Source organism: Heteronotia binoei, chromosome 21 (genome assembly GCF_032191835.1).
Source record: "Heteronotia binoei isolate CCM8104 ecotype False Entrance Well chromosome 21, APGP_CSIRO_Hbin_v1, whole genome shotgun sequence".
Classification (NCBI taxonomy): Eukaryota; Metazoa; Chordata; class Lepidosauria; order Squamata; family Gekkonidae; genus Heteronotia; species Heteronotia binoei.
The window spans coordinates 11,031,865-11,054,509 of record NC_083243.1 but is presented as its reverse complement, the minus strand read 5'-3'; the positions used below and the strand labels follow the sequence as shown (position 1 = coordinate 11,054,509).

General features: G+C 51.5%; 1 protein-coding gene across 1 annotated transcript in view; it reads left to right on the top strand.

Moving 5' to 3' along the window:
• Positions 1–22,128, top strand: part of GCH1 (GTP cyclohydrolase 1) — a 54,804-nt gene extending 32,676 nt beyond the window's left edge. Inside the window, exons 3-6 of the mRNA XM_060261841.1 lie at positions 877–932; positions 18,172–18,203; positions 18,886–18,970; positions 21,626–22,128. Coding sequence (XP_060117824.1) covers positions 877–932; positions 18,172–18,203; positions 18,886–18,970; positions 21,626–21,752 — 300 coding nt within the window. The 3' untranslated portion in view covers positions 21,753–22,128. The remainder of the gene's footprint in view (positions 1–876; positions 933–18,171; positions 18,204–18,885; positions 18,971–21,625) is intronic.
• Positions 22,129–22,645: the final 517 nt, after the last annotated feature.

Sequence of the window (22,645 nt, the reverse complement as noted above, 5' to 3'; positions counted from 1 at the left end):
TCCCAGGTTCAAATCCCACCACGTCCAGTTAAAAGGACCAGGCAGCGGGAGATGGGAAAGACCTCTGCTTGAGGCCCTGGAGAGCCGCTGCCGGTCTGAGTATACAGTACTGACGTGGATGAACCAGGGGTCTGATTCAGTGTAAGGCAGCTTTTTGTGAGAGGCTGTAGCTCAGAGATAAAGCATCTGCTTGGCCTGCAGAAGGTCCCAGGTTCAAACCCCAGCATCTCCAGCTAAAAGGACCAGGTAGGAGGCGATGGAAAGACCTCGGAGATAAAGCATCTGGTTGGCATGCAGAAGGTGCAAGGTTCAATGGTCTGATTTCGTATAAGGCTTTTTCTGTGTGTGAAACCAGGCCTCAGATTCAGTGGGAGGCTCACGGGAGCACAGCTCCTGAACCTTTCCGAGGGTTCCCCCTCTTCTCCCCTCCCCCCACACCTACCTTGTCCATTGAAGAGTAGGTGAAGCTGCATAACAATCCCTGGATTAGGAGAGCGGGCAGCCAGCCAGCCACCAGGGGCTTTGCCACGCCCCCAGCAGCCTTCATTAACCCCTGGAGAAGCCCACACCACCCTTTCTCCACTTTTAATGTGATTTTGGATAGCTTGCTGGCCTTTTGACTGGGAATGGGGCCGCCCAGGAGAGCCCCAGGCAAGCGAGGCCTGCTTGGGCTGGCTGGATCTCTAGCCAGCCCAAGCAGGTCTTGCTTGCCCGGGGCTCTCTTTTCTTGCATCAGGTTGCTTTTGGCTGGTGGAGGGGGGGGGGAAGCATATGCTAATGAGTTATGCTAATGAGCTCCGCCCCCTATTTTTCTACAAAAACGACCCCTGTGTGAAGTTCTTTGACCTCTCAGTGCTCTTTCTCTTTCTCTCCTAGGTCCACATAGGTTACCTCCCTAACAAACAAGTCCTCGGCCTCAGCAAGCTGGCCAGGTAAGAGCCGCAGGTAATTAAAGTAATGCCGATTGCTAGCGTTAATCCCAGGCGGCTGAGCACGTCCAATACTCTGACCTCCTTGGCCGAATGCCAGCAAGCGCTATGGTCGCCCGTCAATCCGTCTTGGCTCGGTCGATGCTCCCGTTAGGGATTAAGCGATCGGTGGCTGGTACACCTGTGCCGCATACACCTCTGAGCCGGGCATCTCTGGCGTCACGGTTAATCCTGGACTGATACCACACCAGTTGAGGGCAGCGGCATGCAGTGGTGTCAGTGAGGAGCTGCAATTCTCCCAGTCTTTCCCGAGTTTTCTCCGGAAGCTGATTCCTTCTCCCCGCTAAGCTGTGGAGCAAAAATTCCACTTCATGAGCTGCTGGCATTAAAACTGTGAGCTACGGCATAAATTAGTTTGCTCTGGGACTAGAAGAAAAAGCACCATTTTTCCTGTGCCAAGACAAAAATGTGTGAGCTGGAGGCTAAAAGCTCACACTGACTCTGAGAGGTTAAAGAGCCAGTGCGTGTATACTGTGTGTGAGCATTGGTTCCAGATATTATGAAGTGAATTGATCAGATGAAGGTTGATGCCGAAACACCGCTTTTTAACCTAGGAAACGCGTTGTCAGCTACACTTCATCATAAATATATTGCTATATATTGGAGCCAGTTTGGTGTAGTGGTTAAGTGTGCGGATTCTTATCCGGGAGAACCGGGTTTGATTCCCCACTCCTCCGCTTGCACCTGCTAGCATGGCCTTGGGTCAGCCAGAGCTCTGGCAGAGGTTGTCCTTGAAAGGGCAGCAGCTGTGATAGTCCTCTCCAGCCCCACCCACCTCACAGGGTGTCTGTTGTGGGGGAGGAAGGGAAAGGAGATTGTAGGCCGCTCTGAGACTCTGTCCTTGAAAGGGCAGCTGCTGTGAGAGCCCTCTCAGCCCCACCCACCTCACAGGGTGTCTGTTGTGGGGGAGGAAGGGAAAGGAGATTGTAGGCCGCTCTGAGACTCTGTCCTTGGAAGGGCAGCTGCTGTGAGAGCCCTCTCCAGCCCCACCCACCTCACAGGGGGTCTGTTGTGGGAGAGGAAGGGAAAGGAGATTGTGAGCCGCTCTGAGACTCTGTCCTTGGAAGGGCAGCTGCTGTGAGAGCCCTCTCCAGCCCCACCCACCTCACAGGGTGTCTGTTGTGGGGGGAGAAGGTATAGGAGATTGTAGGCCACTCTGAGCCTCTGTCCTTGAAAGGGCAGCTGCTGTGAGAGCCCTCTCCAGCCCCACCCACCTCACAGGGTGTCTGTTGTGGGGGGAGAAGGTATAGGAGATTATGAGCCGCTCTGAGTCTCTAATTCAGAGAGAAGGGCAGGGTATAAATCTGCAATTCTTCTCAGTTTAGAGAGAACACTGAAGAGCGATGCAATTTCTGCAGTGTGGCTGGCGTCTACACTTTTGCTCTGCTTGAGATGTCATCTTCTGTTCTTATACAGCTTCTGCCAAGCCACTGTCACCTTTTAAAAGGTAGATCCCGGGGAGATGTTGGTCATAAGCAGCAGAACAAAGTTTTGAGTCCGGTGGCACCTTGAAGACCAGCAACGTTTTATTCAAGGTCTATTGTGTGCAAGCACACTTCCTCAGATACAGGGAAGTGTGCTTGCACGTGAAGGCTTATATCTTAAATAAAACTTTATTTTATTTCTTAAATCTTAAATAAAACTTGGTTTTAAAGGTGCCACTGGACTCAAACCTGCTCTGAGCCGGTTCCGGGAGAGTAGGTTGTAAATCAAACAAACGGATTATTGGTGCTGTAACAGCTCAAATGGTTTGGCCACCCAATGAGAAGGGAGCACTCCCTGGAGAAGACCCTGATGCTGGGAAAGACAGAAGGCAAAAGAAGAAGGGGACGGCAAAAGAGGAGATGGCTGGGCAGCGTTACTGATATCAAAGATTTCAGCGTTACTGATGTAACAAACACAAATTTGAGCAGACTTTGGAGGACGGTGGAAGACAGGAGGGCCTGGCGTGACTTTGTCCAGGGGGTCGCAAAGAGTTGGACTTGACAGTGCGACTGAACAACAACAACAGAAAACAGTTTGCCAGCCTGCGTCGTCATACAAAGGAAATTTCCACTTCTGGATCACCAAACCGCTGCTATAATGTCATTAAGAATCAATGCCCATTTCTCAGCGTGTGGCTTTTGGGGAGGACATCTGCATTCCAGAAGGAGAACTTGGTGTCCCTAGCTAGAGTAAACTGAAACTTGCAGGCGGAATTGGGGGCACGATCTGCACCCACTGCTTCCTGGGAATTGGCTGCAGGGTTAGCAGATTTGATGCCTAAAAGGAGTGTGGGAAGAGGGAACGAGGGAAGGAGCACCTGGGGCTCAGTGGTGGAGTAACTGCTTTGTGAGCGGAAGGTCCCAGGTTCAATTCCTGGCATCTCCAGTTGAAAAGAACCAGGAAGGAGGTGATGGGAGAGACCTCAGCCTGAGACCCTGGAGAATCATTTAGTGGGGCTGTAGCTCAGTGGCTGAGCATCAGCTTGGTAAGCAGAAGGTCCCAGGTTCAATCCCCAGCATCTCCAGTTGAAAAGAACCAGGAAGGAGGTGATGGGAAGGACCTCAGCCTGAGACCCTGGAGGATCATTTAGTGGGGCTACAGGACCAACCCTAAATCAGACTTTTCCCTGCAGCCGCTGTGGCCGGACCTGCCTGTCCCACATTGGTCTTGTCAGCCACCAGCGAGCCTGCAGCAAACGTGGACTATTGCACCCTTCTTAAATCTTCGTTCGCGAAGCCAAGCCGAGAGAGAGAGAGAGAGAGAGCTCAGTGGCAGAGCCTCTGCTTGGCATGCAGAAGGTCCCAGGTTCAATCCCCGGCATCTCCAGTTGAAAAGAACCAGGAAGGAGGTGATGGGAAAGACCTCAGCCTGAGACCCTGGAGAATAATTTAGTGGGGCAGTAGCTCAGTGGCAGAGCCTCTGCTTGGCATGCAGAAGGTCCCAGGTTCAATCCCCGGCATCTCCAGTTGAAAAGAACCAGGCAGGAGATGATGGGAAAGGCCTCAGCCCTGAAGCCCTAGAGATCCGCTGCCAGTCTGAGTAGGCAGTATTGACTGTGATGGACTTATGACCTGGTTCAGTATAAAGCAGCTTCGTGCATTCACGGCTGTCAGGAAGGGGGCCATGGCTCAGTGGCAGAGCCTCCACTTGGCATGCAAAAAGTCCCAGGTTCAATCCCTGGCATCTCCAGTTGAAGGGACCAGGCAAGAGGTGATGGGAAAGACCTCAGCCTGAGCCCCTGGAAAGCTGCTGCCAGTCTGAGCAGAAAATACTGGCCCTGATAGACTGACTGACTCAGTATAAGGCATTTTCACGTGTGTTTGAGGACGAACTGAGGCTCAGTGGTAGAACTATTGTTTGGCATGTAGAAGGTGCCAGATTAAACATCTGGAGCAGAGGTCCATCAGTGGCTATTAGCCACAAGGTATAGATAGGTATAGATCACAGAGTCTGGGGCAAGTGATGGTCTGTATTCTTGGTGCTTAAGGGGTAACACTGGGAGGGCGTCCGGAGTTCTGGCCCAACTCGTGGACCTCCTGAGGGCGCCTGGTTTCTTTTGGCCACTGTGTGACAGAGTGTTGGACTGGATGGGCCACTGCCTGATCCAACATGGCTTCTCTCATGTTCTTATGTGACACATAGTATTGGACTGGATGGGCCACTGGCCTGATCCAACATGACTTCTCTCATGTTCTTATGTGACACAGAATGTTGGAAAGGATGGGCCACTGGCCTGATCTAGCATGGCTTCTCTCATGTTCTTATGTGCGACACAGAATGTTGGACTGGATGGGCCATTGGCCTGATCTAACATGGCTTCTCTCATGTTCCTATGTGTGACACAGAGTGTTGGAATGGATGGGCCACTGGCCTGATCCAACTTGGCTTTTCTTATGTTCATAATCCCTGGCATCTCCAGTTGAAAGGATGAGGTATTTGGCGATGTAAAAGATCTCAGCCTGAGGCCATGGAGAGCTGTTGCCCATCCGAGTAGACAGTATTGCCCTTCGTAGAAAAATAGGTGGTGCTCATTAGCATATGCTGCCCTGGCCACCAGACAAAAACAACCCCATGCAAGGAAGGAGAGCCACGGGTGAGCAAGGCCTGCTTGGGTTGGCTAGAAATCCAGCCAGCCCAAACAGGCCTCACTTGCCTGGGGCTCTCCTGGGTTGCCCCCCCCCAGTCAAAAGGCCAGCAAGGCACCCAAACACCCAAAATCACATAAGAAGTGGAGAAAGGGTAGTGCAAGCTTCTCCAGGGGTTAACGAGGGCTGCTGGGGGTGTGGTAAAGCCCCTGGTGGCTGGCTGGCTGGCTGCCCGCTCTCCTAATCCAGGGATTGTTATGCAGCTGCACCTACTATTATTCAATAGACAAGGTGGATGGGGAGGAACAGGGGGAACCCTCAGAAAGGTTCAGGGGCTGTGCTTCTGTGAGCTCCTGCTGAAGCTGAGGCCTGCCACCCTTGATGGTCTGGTTCAGTAGAAGACCGCTTCCTGTACTCATAAAGTTCTGGGGGCTGCGTAGTTAGCATTAACCAGATTACTTCTTTTTAATTTTATTTTTGCATTCTTGCAAGCTTTTTCTTTTTTTAAGCAGAAACACAGTTCCGGCTTGCTTGGCATCAGGGGGTGTGGCCTAATATGCAAATGAGTTCCTGCCAGGCTTTTTCTACAAAGAAAGTCCTGCTTGCAAGGTGTGTGTGTGTGTGTTTGGAGGCTAGGGAGGGGGCGGGAGACAAGTTCTCAAAGTAGATTAGGGGAAGGGATGGTGGCTCAGTGGTGGAGCATCTGCTTGGGAAGCAGAAGGTTCCCGGTTCAATCCCCGGCATCTCCAACTCAAAAGGGTCCAGGCAAATAGGTGTGAAAAACCTCAGCTGGAGACTAGAGAGAGCAGAGGAGGGACGGTGGCTCAGTGGTAGAGCATCTGCTTGGTAAGTAGAAGGTCCCAGGTTCAATCCCCGGCATCTCCAGCTCAAAAGGGTCCAGGCAAGTAGACGTGAAAAACCTCAGCTGAAGACCCTGGAGAGCCACTGCCAGTCTGAGTAGACAATACTGACTTCGATGGACCCAGGGTCTGTTTCAGTATAAGGCAGCTTCATATGTTCATCGATTGAAGAAGATGATGATATTGGATTTATATCCCGCCCTCCACTCCGAAGAGTCTCAGAGCGCCTCACAATCTCCTTTACCTTCCTCCCCCACAACAGACACCCTGTGAGGTAGATGAAGATATTGGATTTATATCCCGCCCTCCACTCCAAAGAGTCTCAGAGCGGCTCACAATCTCCTTTCCCTTCCTCCCCCACAACAGACACCCTGTGAGGTAGATGAAGATATTGGACTTATATCCCACCCTCCACTCCGAAGAGTCTCAGAGTGGCTCACAATCTCCTTTACCTTCCTCTCCCACAACAGACACCCTGTGAGGTGGGTGGGGCTGGAGAGGGCTCTCCCAGCAGCTGCCCTTTCAAGGACTACCTCTGCCAGAGCTATGGCTGACCCAAGGCCATTCCAGCAGGTGCAAGTGGAGGAGTGGGGAATCAAACCCGGTTCTCCCAGATAAGAGTCCTCACACCTAACCACTACACCAAACCGGCACACTTAACCACTACACCAAACCGATTGCTGCAATGGTTTCCCTGGAAGACTGATTGAAACGCCTCTGCCCCCTTCCCAACTTCTCAAGCGTTTAAACTGCCATTTGCAACTTGTATTCCTGTGGCGGTCTCCGTTCATCCCGTCTCGTTGTGCAGCAGCCTTCTGCTATTGTAAACGGCTCAATTAAATCTGACTTTTTAATGTCTCGCCGTCACTTGCAGCGATCAAACGCTGCGCGTGGAGTTCAGATGTGAATTCAAAGCTGTTGTGATTCACTTCAGAAACTTTTGGCCTGTTCCTCAGAGGCCATTCAGCCTGGAGGGATGTTTCAACTGGAACACTGGGCATGCCGCCGGAAAGCTGGCATTTTGCAGAGATTATACAACAATGGTTATTTAAAAAAAAAAAAACTTGCTGTTCTCACATAGATGGGCAGAAGCCTTTAATGCTAAGGAGATAGATTTAAACTTGCAGCAAACGATTAAGGAAGGGTCTGAAAAATCAGCCAGTGGTCATAATGCTGTTCTGTAAGTCTCTGGCAAAAGCTGCCTTTATATGTGGGTCCAGTTGACCCATCCCTAGGAAAGCAGCGAGAACTATCAAGGGCCGAAGGTCCTACCTTGAAAAACAGTGGCTAAAGAGCTTGGTGCTTTTATATTTAGACAAGAACATCAGCAGAGCCTTGCTGGATCAGAGCAGTGAGGGCCCATCTAGTCCAGCATCCTGTCTCACACAGTGGCCAACCAGTTCCTCCGGAGGGCCAACAGGACAGAGAGGCCAAGGCCTTCATAAGAACACCAGAAGAGCCCTGTTGGATCAGACTAGTGAGGGTCCATCTAGTCTCACACAGTGGCCAACCAGTTCCTCTGAAGGGCCAACAACAGGGCAAAGAGGCCGAGGCCTTCATAAGAACATCAGAAGAGCCCTGCTGGATCAGACCAGTGAGGGTCCATCTAGTCTCACACAGTGGCCAACCAGTTCCTCTGAAGGGCCAACAACAGGGCAAAGAGGCCGAGGCCTTCCTAAGAACATCAGAAGAACCCTGCTGGATCAGACTAGTAGTCCCATCTAGTCCAGCATCCTGACTCACACAGGGGCCAACCAGTTCCTCTGGAGGGCCAACAGGACAGAGAGGCCAAGGCCTTCATAAGAACACCAGAAGAGCCCTGTTGGATCAGACCAGTGAGGGTCCATCTAGTCTCACACAGTGGCCAACCAGTTCCTCTGAAGGGCCAACAACAGGGCAAAGAGGCCGAGGCCTTCATAAGAACATCAGAAGAGCCCTGCTGGATCAGACCAGTGAGGGTCCATCTAGTCTCACACAGTGGCCAACCAGTTCCTCTGAAGGGCCAACAACAGGGCAAAGAGGCCGAGGGCTTCATAAGAACATCAGAAGAGCCCTGCTGGATCAGACCAGTGAGGGTCCATCTAGTCTCACACAGTGGCCAACCAGTTCCTCTGAAGGGCCAACAACAGGGCAAAGAGGCCGAGGGCTTCATAAGAACATCAGAAGAGCCCTGCTGGATCAGACCAGTGAGGGTCCATCTAGTCTCACACAGTGGCCAATCAGTTCCTCTGAAGGGCCAACAACAGGGTAGAGAGGCCAAGGGCTTCATAAGAACATCAGAAGAGCCCTGCTGGATCAGACCAGGGAGGGTCCATCTAGTCTCACACGGTGGCCAACCAGTTCCTCTGGGGGACCAACAACAGGGCAGAGAGGCTGAAGCCTTCATAAGAACATCGGAAGAGCCCTGTTGGATCAGACCAGTGGTCCGTCTAGTCCAGCATCCATCCTGCCTCACACCCTCCCTATGTGAGGCAGGATGCTGGACTAGATGGACCACTGATTTGATCCAGCAGGGCTCTTCTGATGTTCTTAAGGAAGACACAGAGTCTTGGAAGAGCTCTGTTGGTGACTGTTGCCTGTGGTGGCTAAATACAGTTTGTGTGATCCAGCAGGGCTCTTCTTTTGTTCTTATGAAGGTTTTGGCCTCTCTGGCCTATTGTTTTTCATTTATCAGAACATAAGAGAAGCCATGTTGGATCAGGCCAATGGCCCATCCAGTCCAACACTCTGTGTCACACAGTGGCCAAAAATACTAAGTGCCATCAGGAGGTCCACCAGTGATGTCAGGACACTAGACGCCCTCCCACTGTGTCACCCCAAGCACCAAGAATACAGAGCATCACCGTCCCATTCCTGAAGGGCTTTGGACTGACTCTGTTCTCCCCTGCTGGTCCTCCCTCCCTCCCTCCCTCTCTCTCTCTCAGCTTGACTTCGCGAACGAAGATTTAAGAAGGGTGCAGTAGTCCACGTCTGCTGCAAGGTCGCTGGTGGCTGACAAGACCAATGTGGGACAGGCAGATCCGGCCACAGTGGCTGCAGGGAAAAGTCTGATTTGGGGTTGGTGCTGTAGCAGTGCGATTCTTCCTCAATCTCCTTTTGTCCTCAAGACCAGCTATGCGTGCGTTCTCAAAGGAAGAGACAGCCTGGTGGATGGTGTGCCTCCATGCTTTGCGATCTGAGGCTAGGTCAGACCACTGATGATGGTTGATGCGACAGGTGCCAAGGGATTTCTTCAAGGAGTCCTTGTACCTCTTCTTTGGTGCCCCTCTATTTCGATGGCCGGTGGAAAGTTCGCCATACAGAGCAATCTTGGGAAGGCGGTGGTTTTCCATCCTGGAAATATGCCCTGCCCAGCGCAGCTGCGTCTTCAACAGCAGTGCCTCGATGCTTGTAACCTCCGCCCTCTTGAGGACTTCAGTGTTGGTCACAAAGTCACTCCAGTGGATGTTGAGGATGCTGCGAAGGCAGCACTGATGAAAGCGCTCATGGAGTCGCAGGTCCTCCATCAGTGCGTTAATTGATGGGATCCAATAACTCTCTTTTAGCAACTAATGACCTCTGTATGCCAACAGCTGAAGAGGTTTGCGCTTCGCACTAGCCTACTGGTCTCCCTGGTCACTTTTGAGAGGAGCCAGCAATTGCAGCTCAGTGGAAGAGCCTGTGGTTTGCATGCAGAAGGTCCCAGGTTCAATCCCCGGCATCTCCAATGCAAAAGGGTCCAGGCAAGTAGGTGTGAAAAACCTCAGCTGGAGACCCTGGAGAGCAGGGGAGGGACGGTGGCTCAGTGGTGGAGAATCTGCTTGGTAAGCAGAAGGTCCCAGGTTCAATCCCCGGCATCTCCACTGGAAAGGACCAGGCAGTAGGTGATGAAGAAGACCTTCGCCTGAGACCCTGGGAAGCCCGCAGCCAGTCTGAATAGATAGTCCTGGACTTGGTGGACTGATATTCGGCTTCAGTAGTGGGCAGCTTTGTGAGAGAGCTGGAGACGGGCCTCTATGTCCTCTTGGCCTAATCCAGCAGGGCTGTTGTTACTGTTAGCCACAGCATATTGTTGGAATTCTGTCGGGGGCATTGATGTTCTGTATTCTTGGTTCTTGGGGGGGGGCACAGTGGGAGGGCTCCTAGTATTCTGGCCCCACTGATAGACCTCCTGATGGCACATGGGGGGTTTTGGCCACTGTGTGACACAGAGTGTTGGACTGGATGAGCCATTGGCCTGATCCAACATGGCTTCTCTTATGTTCTTATGTCTAGGGCAGTGATGCTCTGTATTCTTGGTGCTTGGGAGGGGGCACAGTGGGAGAGCTTCTGGTGTCCTGGCCCCACTGATGGACCTCCTGATGGCACCTGGGTTTATTTGGCCACTGTGTGACACAGCATGTTGGACTGGATGGGCCGCTGGCCTGATCCAACATGGCTTCTCTTATGTTCTTATGTGACACAGAGTGTTGGACTGGATGGGCCACTGGCCTGATCCAACATGGCTTCTCTTATGTTCTTATGTGACACAGAGTGTTGGACTGGATGGGCCATTGGCCTGATCCAACATGGCTTCTCTTATGTTCTTATGTGACACAGAGTGTTGGACTGGATGGGCCATTGGCCTGATCCAACATGGCTTCTCTTATGTTCTTATGTGTGACACAGAGTGTTGGACTGGAGGGGCCATTGGCCTGATCCAACATGGCTTCTCTTATGTTCTTATGTGACACAGAGTGTTGGACTGGAGGGGCCATTGGCCTGATCCAACATGGCTTCTCTTATGTTCTTACTGTGTTAAACCACCAGTTGCATTCTGTTTGGTCTCAGCGTTCTGGCCTCCCCATTGCCCCTTGTGTTAACAGGGACCTTCCCGCTTTGTGGCATTTGATGAGTCACTAGCTTTGCACAACGTATTGACTTTCCAGATGTAGGGAATTCAAGGGCGGCTGGGTTAATCGCTGGCATTTGTGTCCGTCCGTCTGTGAGCAGACATCGTTGCAGTTTCCCCGGCGTCTTGCCTGCCTTGGGGGTGGCCTTTTGAGTTTTTCATTCCTGAAGGGCCTCAGACCGGCTTCGTTCTCCCCCTCTGTCCTCAGTCGGCGGTCCGATTGATGGAGCCGGGGTGGGTTCCTTGCCCACAATTATTTCTCAGTTGCGGGGGCCCAGGAAAGGGCTTGAGACTGGAATTTGTCACTTGCATCCAATGACTCTCTTTTAGCCGCTAATGACGGCTCTGGAAACCGGTAATTTTCTTTCCAGCTCTCTCTGATCGATATGTCACTTAAATTAAGTGGCCCACGATGCCAGGCAGCTGAGCCCTTCTGAGCAGGTGGTGAGCTGAGATCGCTGTAACTCAGCGCCGGGCTTTGGCTGAAAGTCCTCCCCGTGCTGGGAATGGCTAAATTGTCAGAATACCCATCACCATCAGGACCCATCACCTCTCTGTTGTTTTATTTGATATAATTTAAAACAGGGGTATCAGACTCATTTGTTATGAGGGCACCACGTTTTAAGAAGGATATAGGCAAGCTGGAACGGGTCCAGAGGAGGGCGACAAAGATGGTGAGGGGTCTGGAGACCCAAGTCCTATGAGGAAAGGTTGAAGGAGCTGGGGATGTTTAGCCTGGAGAGGAGGTGGCTGAGAGGTGATAGGATCACCATCTTCAAGGACTTGAAGGGCTGAGGTTGTGGAAGAGAAGAGTGTGTAATTGTTTTCTGTGGCCCCAGAAGGTAGGACCAGAACCAATGGGTTGAAATTAAATCAAAAGAGTTTCCATCTCAACATTTTTGAGTTTCCATCTCAAAAGAGTTTCCATCTCAACAAGAACTTCCTGACCGTTAGAGAGGTTCCTGAGTGGAACAGGTTTCCTCGGGAGATGGTGGGTTCTCCTCTCCTTCCTTGGAGGGGTCTGGAGAGAAGTCCTATGAAGAAAGGTTGAAGGAGCTGGGCATGTTTAGCCTGGAGAGGAGGCAGCTGAGAGGTGATAGGATCACCATCTTCAAGTATTTGAAGGGCTGTCATATAGAGGATGAGGTGGAATTGTTTTCTGTTGCCCCAGAAGGCAGGACCAGAACCAAGGGGTTGAAATTAAATCAAAAGAGTTTCCATCTCAACATTAGGAAGAACTTCCTGATCGTTAGAGAAGTTCCTCAGTGGAACGGGCTTCCTCAGGAGGTGGTGGGCTCTCCTTCCTTGGAGATTTTTAAACAGTGGCTAGATGGCCATCTGACAGCGATGAAGGTCCTGTGAATTTTGGGGAAGGCATTTGTGGGTTTCCTGCATTGTGCAGGGGGTTGGACTAGATGACCCTGAAGGTCCCTTCCAACTCTTATGATTCTGTGACGGCCAGATCTGTGAGGAAACCCTGTGAGTTGGGTGGGGTTGAGAGGGCTCTCACAGCAGCTGCCCTTTCAAGGAGGAGGGGTGGGGGAATTAAACCCGGTTTTCCCAGATAAGAGTCCATGCACTTAACCATTGCACCAAACTGGGTCAGCCAGAGCTCTTGCAGAGGTTGTCCTTGAAAGGGCAGCTGCTGGGAGAGCCCTCTGCAGCCCCACCTGCCTCACAGGGTGTCTGTTGTGGGGAAGGAAGGGAAAGGAGATTGGGATCCGCTCTGAGACTCTGTCCTTGAAAGGACAGCTGCTGTGAGAGCCCTCTCAGCCCCACCCACCTCACAGGGTGCCTATTGTGGGGGAGGAAGGGAAAAGAGATTGTAGGCCGCTCTGAGACTGTCCTTGAAACGGCAGCTGCTGGGAGAGCCCTCTCAGCGCACCCACCGCACAGGGTGTCTGTTGTGGGGGGGGGGGGAAGGGAAAGAAGATTGTAGGCCGCTCTGAGACTCTGTCCTTGAAAGGACAGCTGCTGTGGGAGCCTTCTCCAGCCCCACCCACCTCACAGGGTGTCTGTTGTGAGGGAGGAAGGGAAAGGAGATTGTAGGCCGCTCTGAGACTCTGTTCTTGGAAGGGCAGCTGCTGTGAGAGCCCTCTCAGCCCCACCCGCCTACAGGGTGTCTGTTGTGGAGGGAGAAGATAAAGCAGATTGTAAGCCGCTCTGAGTCTCTGATTCAGGGAGAAGGGCGGGGTATAAATCTGCAATTCTTTTTCAATTCTTCTTCAGGCCCGGCAGTGTCAAGCCGGGCCATGTATGTACCTATTTAATAATAATAATAATAATAATAATAATAATATAATAATAATAATAATAATAAAGTTTTATTTATATCCCGCCCTTCCCGCTGAGGCAGGCTCAGGGCGGCTAGATGAGGTAGCAGAAATATAAACTTTTTAAAGAACACAGACAAACATTACAAAACATTTTTTTAAAAAAAACCCCTTTAAAATAAAACATGCTTAAAACATTAGCACTCGTTGGTCTGAAAGGTGCTTTCTTTGTATCTCTCCCATAGGATCCAGGGAACTGGGCAAAGGAAGCTCTGGCTCTTTCCTTCCTTCCCCAGGGGACCAGGAGGGGGAGGAGCCTCAACCAATGGAGAAAATAGAGGCTTTGCTCTGTAGCTTTTGTGCATTTGAGCAAGCCTGGCAAAGCAAGTTGAGATGCAGAAGGAAGCAAGAGCGAGGAGGAAGGAAGCAAGCAGACAAGAGCCAGTTGCTCAGGGGCCCTCGGGGGGGGCCTGATTCGACCTCTGGGCCGCATGTTTGACACCCCTAGTTTAAAACATTCAATAGCCAGTTTTCTTCTCCCTGGAGCTCAAGGCAGCTCATGACGTAGATAAAATGCATCCAAACAGAATAGAGAGAATGCATTTTTTTTTAAAAAAACCCAGAATTTAAAATTCAGAGCTTAGGAATGCTACTAAATTAATGGGAAGTGGTCCTAAATAAAACTGCCTTCAGTTTTATTCATTGGACCTTGAGGGGGGCCAGGGGCACCTCCCTGGGGAGAGGCTGTGGAGCTACCACTGAAAAGACCCTTTCTTGTGTGCCCACCAGGCAGCTTTTTGGTTGGCGGGAAAGCTGGGAGGGCCTCTCCTTGTGATCTTAACTCCCAAGCAGAAACATAGGGGAGAAAGGCGGTCATGAAGTTTATGGGATGACCTAAACTTTGTATATATTTGTTAGATTCCTGCATTGGTATGTGAGTTTCCTGCATGGTTTAGGGGGTTGGACTAGATGACCCTGGAGGGTCCCTTCCAACTCTATGATTCTATGACCTGGGGCCCGCGCTTTCTCTCAGCCTACGGTTGCCAGCCCCCAGATGGGTTGTGAACAAAGGTGATAACGCAATTGTGAAAAAATAACCAAACAGTACTCAACTACAATATTTATATTCAAATTCCACATAAATATTATGAGTGGAAATACAATATATCAGGGGTGGCCAACGGTAGCTCTCCAGATGTGTTTTTTTGCCTACAACTCCCATCAGCCCCAGCCAACATGGCTGATGGCTGGGGCTGATGGGACTTGTAGGCAAAAAAAAAATCTGGAGAGCTACCGTTGGCCACCCCTGCAATATATAATTCAGAGCCCACGAATAAATAAATAAATAAATGGAATGAGGAGAATTATGTAAGCCACTTAGGTTCCCCCCCTCCCCCGCCCCACTATAGAGAAAAACTGTCCTTTCCTATCTAGAGGCTGCAGGGTTCCTTTCCTATCTGGAGGCTGCAGGGTTCCTTTCCTATCTGGAGGCTGCAGGGTTCCAACTCCAGGTTAGGAAATTCCTGGAGATTTAAGGGGTAGTGCTTGGAGTTTGAGGAGGGATAGGACCTCGGACAGATACGGCGCCGTTTTTCTCCTGGGGAACCTCCGAAGATCACTCAGATTTACAATTGCTCTTCAGATGGCAGAGATCAGCTCCCCTTGAGGTGTGTGTGTGGGGGGGATGTCAGTGCCTTCACTTGGGTGGATGGGAAGACAGCAAGGGTGGGTACTTGCCCAGAGCCTCCTTCTAGAGCCCATTGTATTCTTCTTCACAACGGGCCTTACACCTAGTATATGTGTGTGTAGGGCAGGCTCGCCACATACTGTGTTCCCCTGCCGCCACCCTCCATCCCTATGTAGCACTGCAACAAAGCTCCGCACTCCGTTCCACCCCCCATCAGAGCACGCCGCGCTGTGGCTGGGCCCTAGCGGCTTCTATGCGGGCAGCACACCATCTAATCCTTTGATGGGAGAAGGTTTCTTCCCCCTCTTTCCTGGAACTGGAAGTGAGGGGGAGCGAAGCCTTCCCCCATGCACACTTCAAAGGATTAGACGCTGCACCGTCCGTATCAAAACTGGTAGGGCCCAGCCTCGGCACGCTTCTGGAGAGCCAGTTTGGTGTAGTGGTTAAGTGTGTGGACTGTTATCTGGGAGAACCGGGTTTGATTCCCCACTCCTCCACTTGCACCTGCTGGGATGGCCTTGGGTCAACCATAGCTCTGGCAAAGGTTGTCCTTGAAAGGGCAGCTGCTGTGAGAGGCCTCTCCAGCCCCACCCACCTCACAGGATGTCTTTGTGGGGGAGGAAGGGAAAGGAGATTGTAAGCCCCTCTGAGATGCTGTCCTTGAAAGGGCAGCTGCTGGGAGAGCCCTCTCAGCCCCACCCACCTCACAGGGTGCCTGTTGTGGGGGAGAAAGGGAAAGGAGATTGTAGGCCACTCTGAGACTCTGTCCTTGGAAGGGCAGCTGCTGTGAGAGCCCTCTCAGCCCCACCCACCTCACAGGGTGTCTGTTGTGGGGGAGGAAGGGAAAGGAGATTGTAGGCCGCTCTGAGACTCTGTCCTTGGAAGGGCAGCTGCTGAGAGAGCCCTCTCCAGCCCCACCCACCTCACAGGGTGTCTGTTGTGGGGGAGGGAAATAAAGGAGATTGTGAGCCGCTCTGAGACTCTGACCTTGGAAGGGCAGCTGCTGAGAGAGCCCTCTCCAGCCCCACCCACCTCACAGGGTGTCTATTGTGAGGGAGGAAGGTAAAGGAGATTGTGAGCCGCTGTGAGACTCTTTGGAATGGAGGGCGGGATATAAATCCAATATCATCTTCTTCTTCTTGAGCCAGTTTGGCTACCCCTGGCTTAGAGGGAGTTTTGCTCACAGGGTGTCTGTTGTGGGGGAGGAAGGGAAAGGAGGTTGTGAGTCGCTCTGAGACTCTTCAGAGTGGAGGGCGAGATATAAATCCAATATCATCTTCTTCTTCTTCTTCTCTGATCATGCAGAGGGTGGAGCGGGCTAAGCGCAAGGGAAGGGAGAGGCGGTGGCAGGGGGAGGCAGGCAAGCCAACTAGGCAGTTGTCATGGGCACCGGGAGGGGGAGCCCAATTAGGCTCCCCCTCCTCCCAGCGCCCCAGGCTACCGTCTAGTTTGCCTAGCGGGCGAGCCGGCCCTGTGTGTGTGTGTGTGTATACCTGTGAATATGTATAAATTCAAAGAGTCCAGAAATAACAACACCAAGATTCGCAAAAAAATGCAGCTTACTAAGAAAAGCAAATGGACTACCCTTGAGAAGCTGGAGTCTTCGTTTGCACTCCCGCGTTCTTAAGAAGGCAGGCAGGATTACTCTGCTACAAGCGCTTTAGTTCCAAATGAAATATTAACTTGAGCTGAGAAATTTTTTTCTTTGGAAATTGTGAGTGCAGAAGAAAACTCCGGGCGTGGTCCGTTTGCCTTCTCCGAGAAGAACAGGGCATGCACCCAGAATTAAACTTTGCTCTCCGGATACAGTAGAAGTGGGCAGGCACGCGAAAGCTTCGGGCCGGAATTAAATTCGGTTGGTGTTCAAAGGCGCCGTTGGGCTCAGACTTTGTTCTGTCGCTTCAGAGCAACACAGCTGCTCACCTGGATCTGTATTGGGAGGGACGGTGGCTCAGTGGTAGAGCATCTGCTTGGGAAGCAGAAGGTCCCAGGTTCAATCCCCAGCATCTCCAACTAAAAGGGTCCAGGCAAATAGGCGTGAAAAACCTCCGCTTGAGACCCTGGAGAGCAGGGGAGGGACGGTGGCTCAGTGGTAGAGCATCTGCTTGGGAAGCAAAAGGTTCCAGGTTCAATCCCCGGCATCTCCAAAAAAGGGTCCAGGCAAATAGGTGTGAAAAACCTCAGCTGGAGACCCTGGAGAGCCGCTGCCAGTCTGAGAAGACAATACTGACTTTGATGGACCCAGGGTCTGTTTCAGTATAAGGCTGCTTCATATGTTCATATATGTATTCAAGAGGGGGCTTCTGTGCAAGTAAAAGGACTGCACCACACAGAACGCTTTTACGAGCTTGCTTGGATAAGTGATTAGGGGCTGTGGTCTGTACTGCCGCATATAGGTTATTGTAAGTAGGATCCTATTTGTGCAACTGCTGTTCCGCTTAATGTGTCCGGTGAATACTTACCTGCTTCTGTTCTTTCTGGTGGTTCTAGACTTCCAAAACTCTCGTGCATTTGGCTGTTGAATGTCACATTGGGTTGCCAATCCCCAGGTGGGGGCAAGGGATGCCCCAGTTTGGAGGCCCCCCCCCCGCTTCAGGGTCATCAGACAGCAGGGGGGGGGAACACCTGCTGGGCACTCCATTATTCCGTAGGGAGACCAATTCCCATAGATTATAATGGAGAATTGATCTGTGGGTATCGAGGGGGGCCCCTGCTTTTTGAGGTAGAGGCACCAAATTTTTTGCATAGCATCCGGTGCCTCTCTTGGAAATACCCTCCAAGTTTCAAAAAGATCAGACCCAGGGGTCCAATTCTATGAGCCCCCAAAGAAGGTGCCCCAATCCTTCATTATTTCCAATGAAGGGAAGGCATTTAAAAGGCCCTCCCCCCGCTTCATGGTTGTCAGAAAGCGGGGCGAGAGGGAGAAATGTGTTCTGGGAACTCTGTTATTCCCTATGGAGATTTATTCCCATAGAAAATCATGGAGAATTGATCTGCGGGTATCTGGGGCTCTGGGGGGGGGGCTGTTTTTTTGGGGTAGATGCACCAGATTTTCAGTATAGCATCTAGTGCCTCTCCCCAAAATACCCCCCAAGTTTCAAAAAGATTGGACCAGGGGGTCCAATTCTATGAGCCCCCAAAGAAGGTGCCCCCATCCTTCATTATTTCCAATGGGGGGAAGGCATTGAAAAGGTGTGCTGTCCCTTTAAATGTGGCGGCCGGAACTTCCTTGGGAGTTCAGTCGTGCTTCTCACAACCTTCCTCCTGGCTCCACCCCCAAAATCCTCAGCTATTTCTTGAATTGGACCTGGGAACCCTATTCGCATCTGGTTGATTGTACTGGCTCACAGCTGCATCTAGAAGACAGTGCTGTTAACAGAGGATATCTTCTCTCTCTCTCTCCTCCCCCCCCCCCACTCCAGGATTGTGGAAATCTACAGCCGAAGGTTACAGGGTGAGTAATCTCCTTTTCTGCCCTACTTAGAGAAAATACGTCTTTCACCGTGGAGGCAGGATTTGGCGTGGGGAAGATCGCGTGGCTTGTAAACAAACTGACCGCCGCAGCAGCACCAGACAGCCTTGCTAATCTGATTAAAAAAGCCAATTAATGAATTGGGCTCGTCATGGGTGGCTGAGCCCTTTGCCACGAGGTCTACTGGGCGAATTTGGGGTCAATCGTTTTCTCTTTTTCTTTCAGCCTAACCTAGGGTTGTCAATTCCCCAGGTGGGGGTGGGGGATCCCCCAGTTTGGAGGCCCTCCCCCAGCTTCAGGGTCATCAGAAAGCGGGGGAAGGGGAGGGAAATGTCTGCTGGGAAATCTGTTATACTCTATGGGAGTATAATAAAGAATTGATCTGCAGGTATCTGTGGCTCGGGGGGAGGGGGGCTTTTTTGAGGTAGAGGCACCAAATTTGCAGCACGACATCCGGAGCCTCTCCTCCAAACCTCCTCCAAGTTTCAAAAGGAGTGGACCAGGGGGTCCAATTCTATGAGCCCCAAAAGAAGATGCCCCTAGCCTCCATTTGTTTCCAATGGCATATCAACACAGCTGCCCTCCAGAACTATCACCAGCGGAAGATATCCGTGTCCCTGGATGGTGGGTGACTTTTCTTTCCGGTCTCTGTGTCCCGCTGCAGTTCAGGAGCGCCTTACGAAACAGATCGCCGTCGCCATCACGGAAGCCTTACAGCCCGCAGGGGTCGGGGTGGTGGTCGAAGCAACGTAAGTTTGCCCGGTCTTAGGCGAGTTTCCGAGGGGGCGGGCGGGTCCTCCTGATGGGGGGGCGGCCCACCCCAGACGCCTCCTGGAGGGCATCGGGCATAACCTTGAGGGGGCCATCAGCAGGAGACACATCCTGCTGCCCACACAGTTCTGAAACAGCCTCAAATGTAAAAAAAAAAATAATATTTAATTTATACCCTGCCCTCCTCGCCGAAGCAGGCTCAGGGGTGGGGTGGCCCTCTGAGAGTTTCTAGCCCCAGTGGCCAGATGTCTCTGAGAGGGTCTCTCTGGTGGGGACAAGCAGGGGTTTTTTTTGTAGCAGGAACTCCTTGGCATATTAGGCCACACCCCCTGATGCAGCCAGTCCTCCAAGAGCTTACAGTGGGACCTGTAAGAAGAGCCCTGTAAGCTCCTGGAGGATTGGCTACATCAGGGATGCGTGGCCTTAATAGGCAAAGGAGCTACTGCTACACAAAAAGCCCTGGGGACAACCAAAGGCCTCAAGGCAACTGTCTGGGCTGTGGCTCTGTCACAACTCAGGGGGGGGTCTTACCAATGGCTGCCACCACTCTGAGACTCTGTCCTGGAAAGGGCAGCTCTCTCAGCCCCACCCACTTCACAGGGTGTCTGTTGTGGGAGGAGAAAGATAAAGGAGATTGTAAGCTGCTCTGAGACTCTGTCCTGGAAAGGGCAGCTTCTGGGAGAGCTCTCTCAGCCCCACCAACCTCACAGAATGTCTGTTGTGGGGGAGGAAGGGAAAGGAGATTGTAAGCTGCTCTGAGACTGTCCTGGAAAGGGCAGCTTCTGGGAGAGCTCTCTCAGCCCCACCCACTTCACAGGGTGTCTGTTGTGGGGGGAGAAAGATAAAGGAGATTGTAAGCTGCTCTGAGACTCTGTCCTGGAAAGGGCAGCTTCTGGGAGAGCTCTCTCAGCCCCACCCACTTCACAGGGTGTCTGTTGTGGGGGGAGAAAGATAAAGGAGATTGTAAGCTGCTCTGAGACTCTGTCCTGGAAAGGGCAGCTTCTGGGAGAGCTCTCTCAGCCCCACCAACCTCACAGAATGTCTGTTGTGGGGGAGGAAGGGAAAGGAGATTGTAAGCTGCTCTGAGACTGTCCTGGAAAGGGCAGCTTCTGGGAGAGCTCTCTCAGCCCCACCCACTTCACAGGGTGTCTGTTGTGGGGGGAGAAAGATAAAGGAGATTGTAAGCTGCTCTGAGACTCTGTCCTGGAAAGGGCAGCTTCTGGGAGAGCTCTCTCAGCCCCACCAACCTCACAGAATGTCTGTTGTGGGGGAGGAAGGGAAAGGAGATTTGTAGGCTGTTCCGAGTCTCTGATTGAGAGAGAAGGGCGGGGTATAAATCTGCAATTCTTCTTCAAAGGGAGGGTTTTTTTAGGGAGAGGGAGCCTGCCTCGGTGGTGGGGGCATCTGCTTGGGATGCAGAAGGTCCCAGGTTGGCTCTCTGGATTCTCCAGTTAAAAAGGTCTGGAATAGTAGGTGATAGGAAAGACGTCCGCCTGAGATGGGCAAAAGGAAACGCTTCTTTGCACAGGGAGTGATGAAAAGGTGGGAGTCACTGCCAGAGGATGTGGTGACAGTCATTGGAATGAACAGCTTTAAAAGGGGATTAGATCAGGGGTGTCAAACTCATTTGTTATGAGGGCCAAATCTGACATTTATGTTGGGCTGGGCCATTTTGGACCCGGCCATGTGTGTACCTGTTTAAGATTAGGTAGCAGAGACATAAAGAGCCCTGTGGTGCAGAATGGTAAAGCTGCAGTACTGAAGTCGGAGCCCTCTGCTCACGACCTGAGTTCGATCCCGGCGGAAGCTGGTTCAGGTCGCCGGCTCCAGGTTGACTCAGCCTTCCATCCTTCCGAGGTGGGTCATATGAGTACCCAGCTTGCTGGGGGGAAAGTGTAGAGGACTGGGGAAAGCAATGGCAAACCACCCTGTAAAAAGTCTGCCGTGAAAACGCTGTGAAAGCAACGTCACCCCAGAGTCGAAAATGACTGGTGCTTGCACCTTTACCTTTTAGCAGAGACATAAACTTGGTAAAGGACACAACAAACAGAATTAAAGTTTTTTTAAAAAAACACTTAAAACATTAGCACTCATTGGTCTTTCTTTGTATTTCTCCCAAGGGGTCCAGGGAACTGGGAAAGGAAGCTCTGGCTCTTTCCTTCCTTCCCAGGGGATGAAGAGGGGGAGGAGCGTCAGCCAATAGAAGGAAGAGAGGCTTCAGTAGCTCTGCTGTGTGATTGGGAGAGCCTGGCAAAGCAAGCTATCCCTCCTCCCCAAGTGAGGAACCTCAAACAATGGAGAAAACAGAGGTTTTGCTCTGTAGCTCTGCTGTGCGATTGAGCAAGTCTGGCAAAGCAAGCTGTTATGCAGAAGGAAGCAAGAGAGAGGGAGAAGGAAGCAGATGACAGCCAGTTGCTTGGGGGCCTGATAGGAGCCTTCCAAGGGCCTGATTTGGCCCCCGGGCTGCATGTTTGACACCCCTGGATTAGATAGTTTCATGGAGGGATAAGTTCCTTTGGGTGAGCAGCGACTAAAAAAAAATGTGATCAAATGGGAAGGTTATCAGTACAGATGGCAGTGTCAGAATTTCAAGGAAATTGTCTCTCCCCTTCTTTCCTTCCTTCTCCCCTTAGGCACATGTGCATGGTGATGCGTGGAGTCCAGAAAATGAACAGTAAGACTGTAACCAGCACGATGCTCGGAGTCTTCCGGGAAGACCCGAAGACGCGGGAAGAGTTCTTGACGCTCATCCGCAGCTAGGATGCCCCCTCCTCACGGGACTTCTGTGGATTGTCTTGTCTAGGTGTCGCCGTCTCTGCTCTCTGTTCATCTTTCTCTTTTCTTTAGACTTCCACCGTCACTTCTGATATTCTCTTTAAAGCAGTTTTGTAACAGCTTCTTCCTTCCTTCTTTTTTTTTTGTGTGAAACGGTAAGTCCAAAGTCCTTGATCGCTCAAACTGTTCCATCACGCTGAAGGTTTTAGTAGTCTTCAAAATGTTTCCTGTACCTTTGTGTTATGAGACTTAAAACTAGCGTTCGGGGCAAATTCACACACCCAGCGGACATGTTTTGTGTTCTGTGCTGGCTCGGTTGGTCTCTTAATTAAAAAAATAGTGCTTTTATAGTAATTTAAAACAATGTAAGGGAGTGTTCCATTTGGCTTGGTGATAGAAGAATCAAAGATTTCAGGTTTTCACGGCTGGCAACATCATTAGGGTTTGTAGAATCTTTCGGGCTCAAGTGCCGTGTTCTACTGGAGAAAGTTTTTCTTCCAGACGTTTCGTTCTCAGCTGCGGAGAACATCCTCAGTGTTGAGACAGCACAGCAGCCAAGAAGGTCAGAGCGCCTGCTCCGGCTGCAATGCCACTGAGGATGTTCTCCGCAGCTGGGAACGAAACATTTGGAAGAAAAACTTTCTCCAGTAGAACACGGCACTTGAGCCCGAAAGATTCTACAAACCCTAATGAAAGGAGAATCGTCTCTCCAAAAGCCCTCCCAGGTTGGGGAGAAGAGGGGGCTTGGCAAAGGGGAAGTTGGCACTTCCTAGCTGTAGAACGGAGGCGGGGGGGAATGTGTGTGTCTCCAATAGGATTCCCAAGCTCCCGTTGGGGTGGGAGTTCCCCTGGTTTCTGGGCCCGTAACCTGCTGGCAA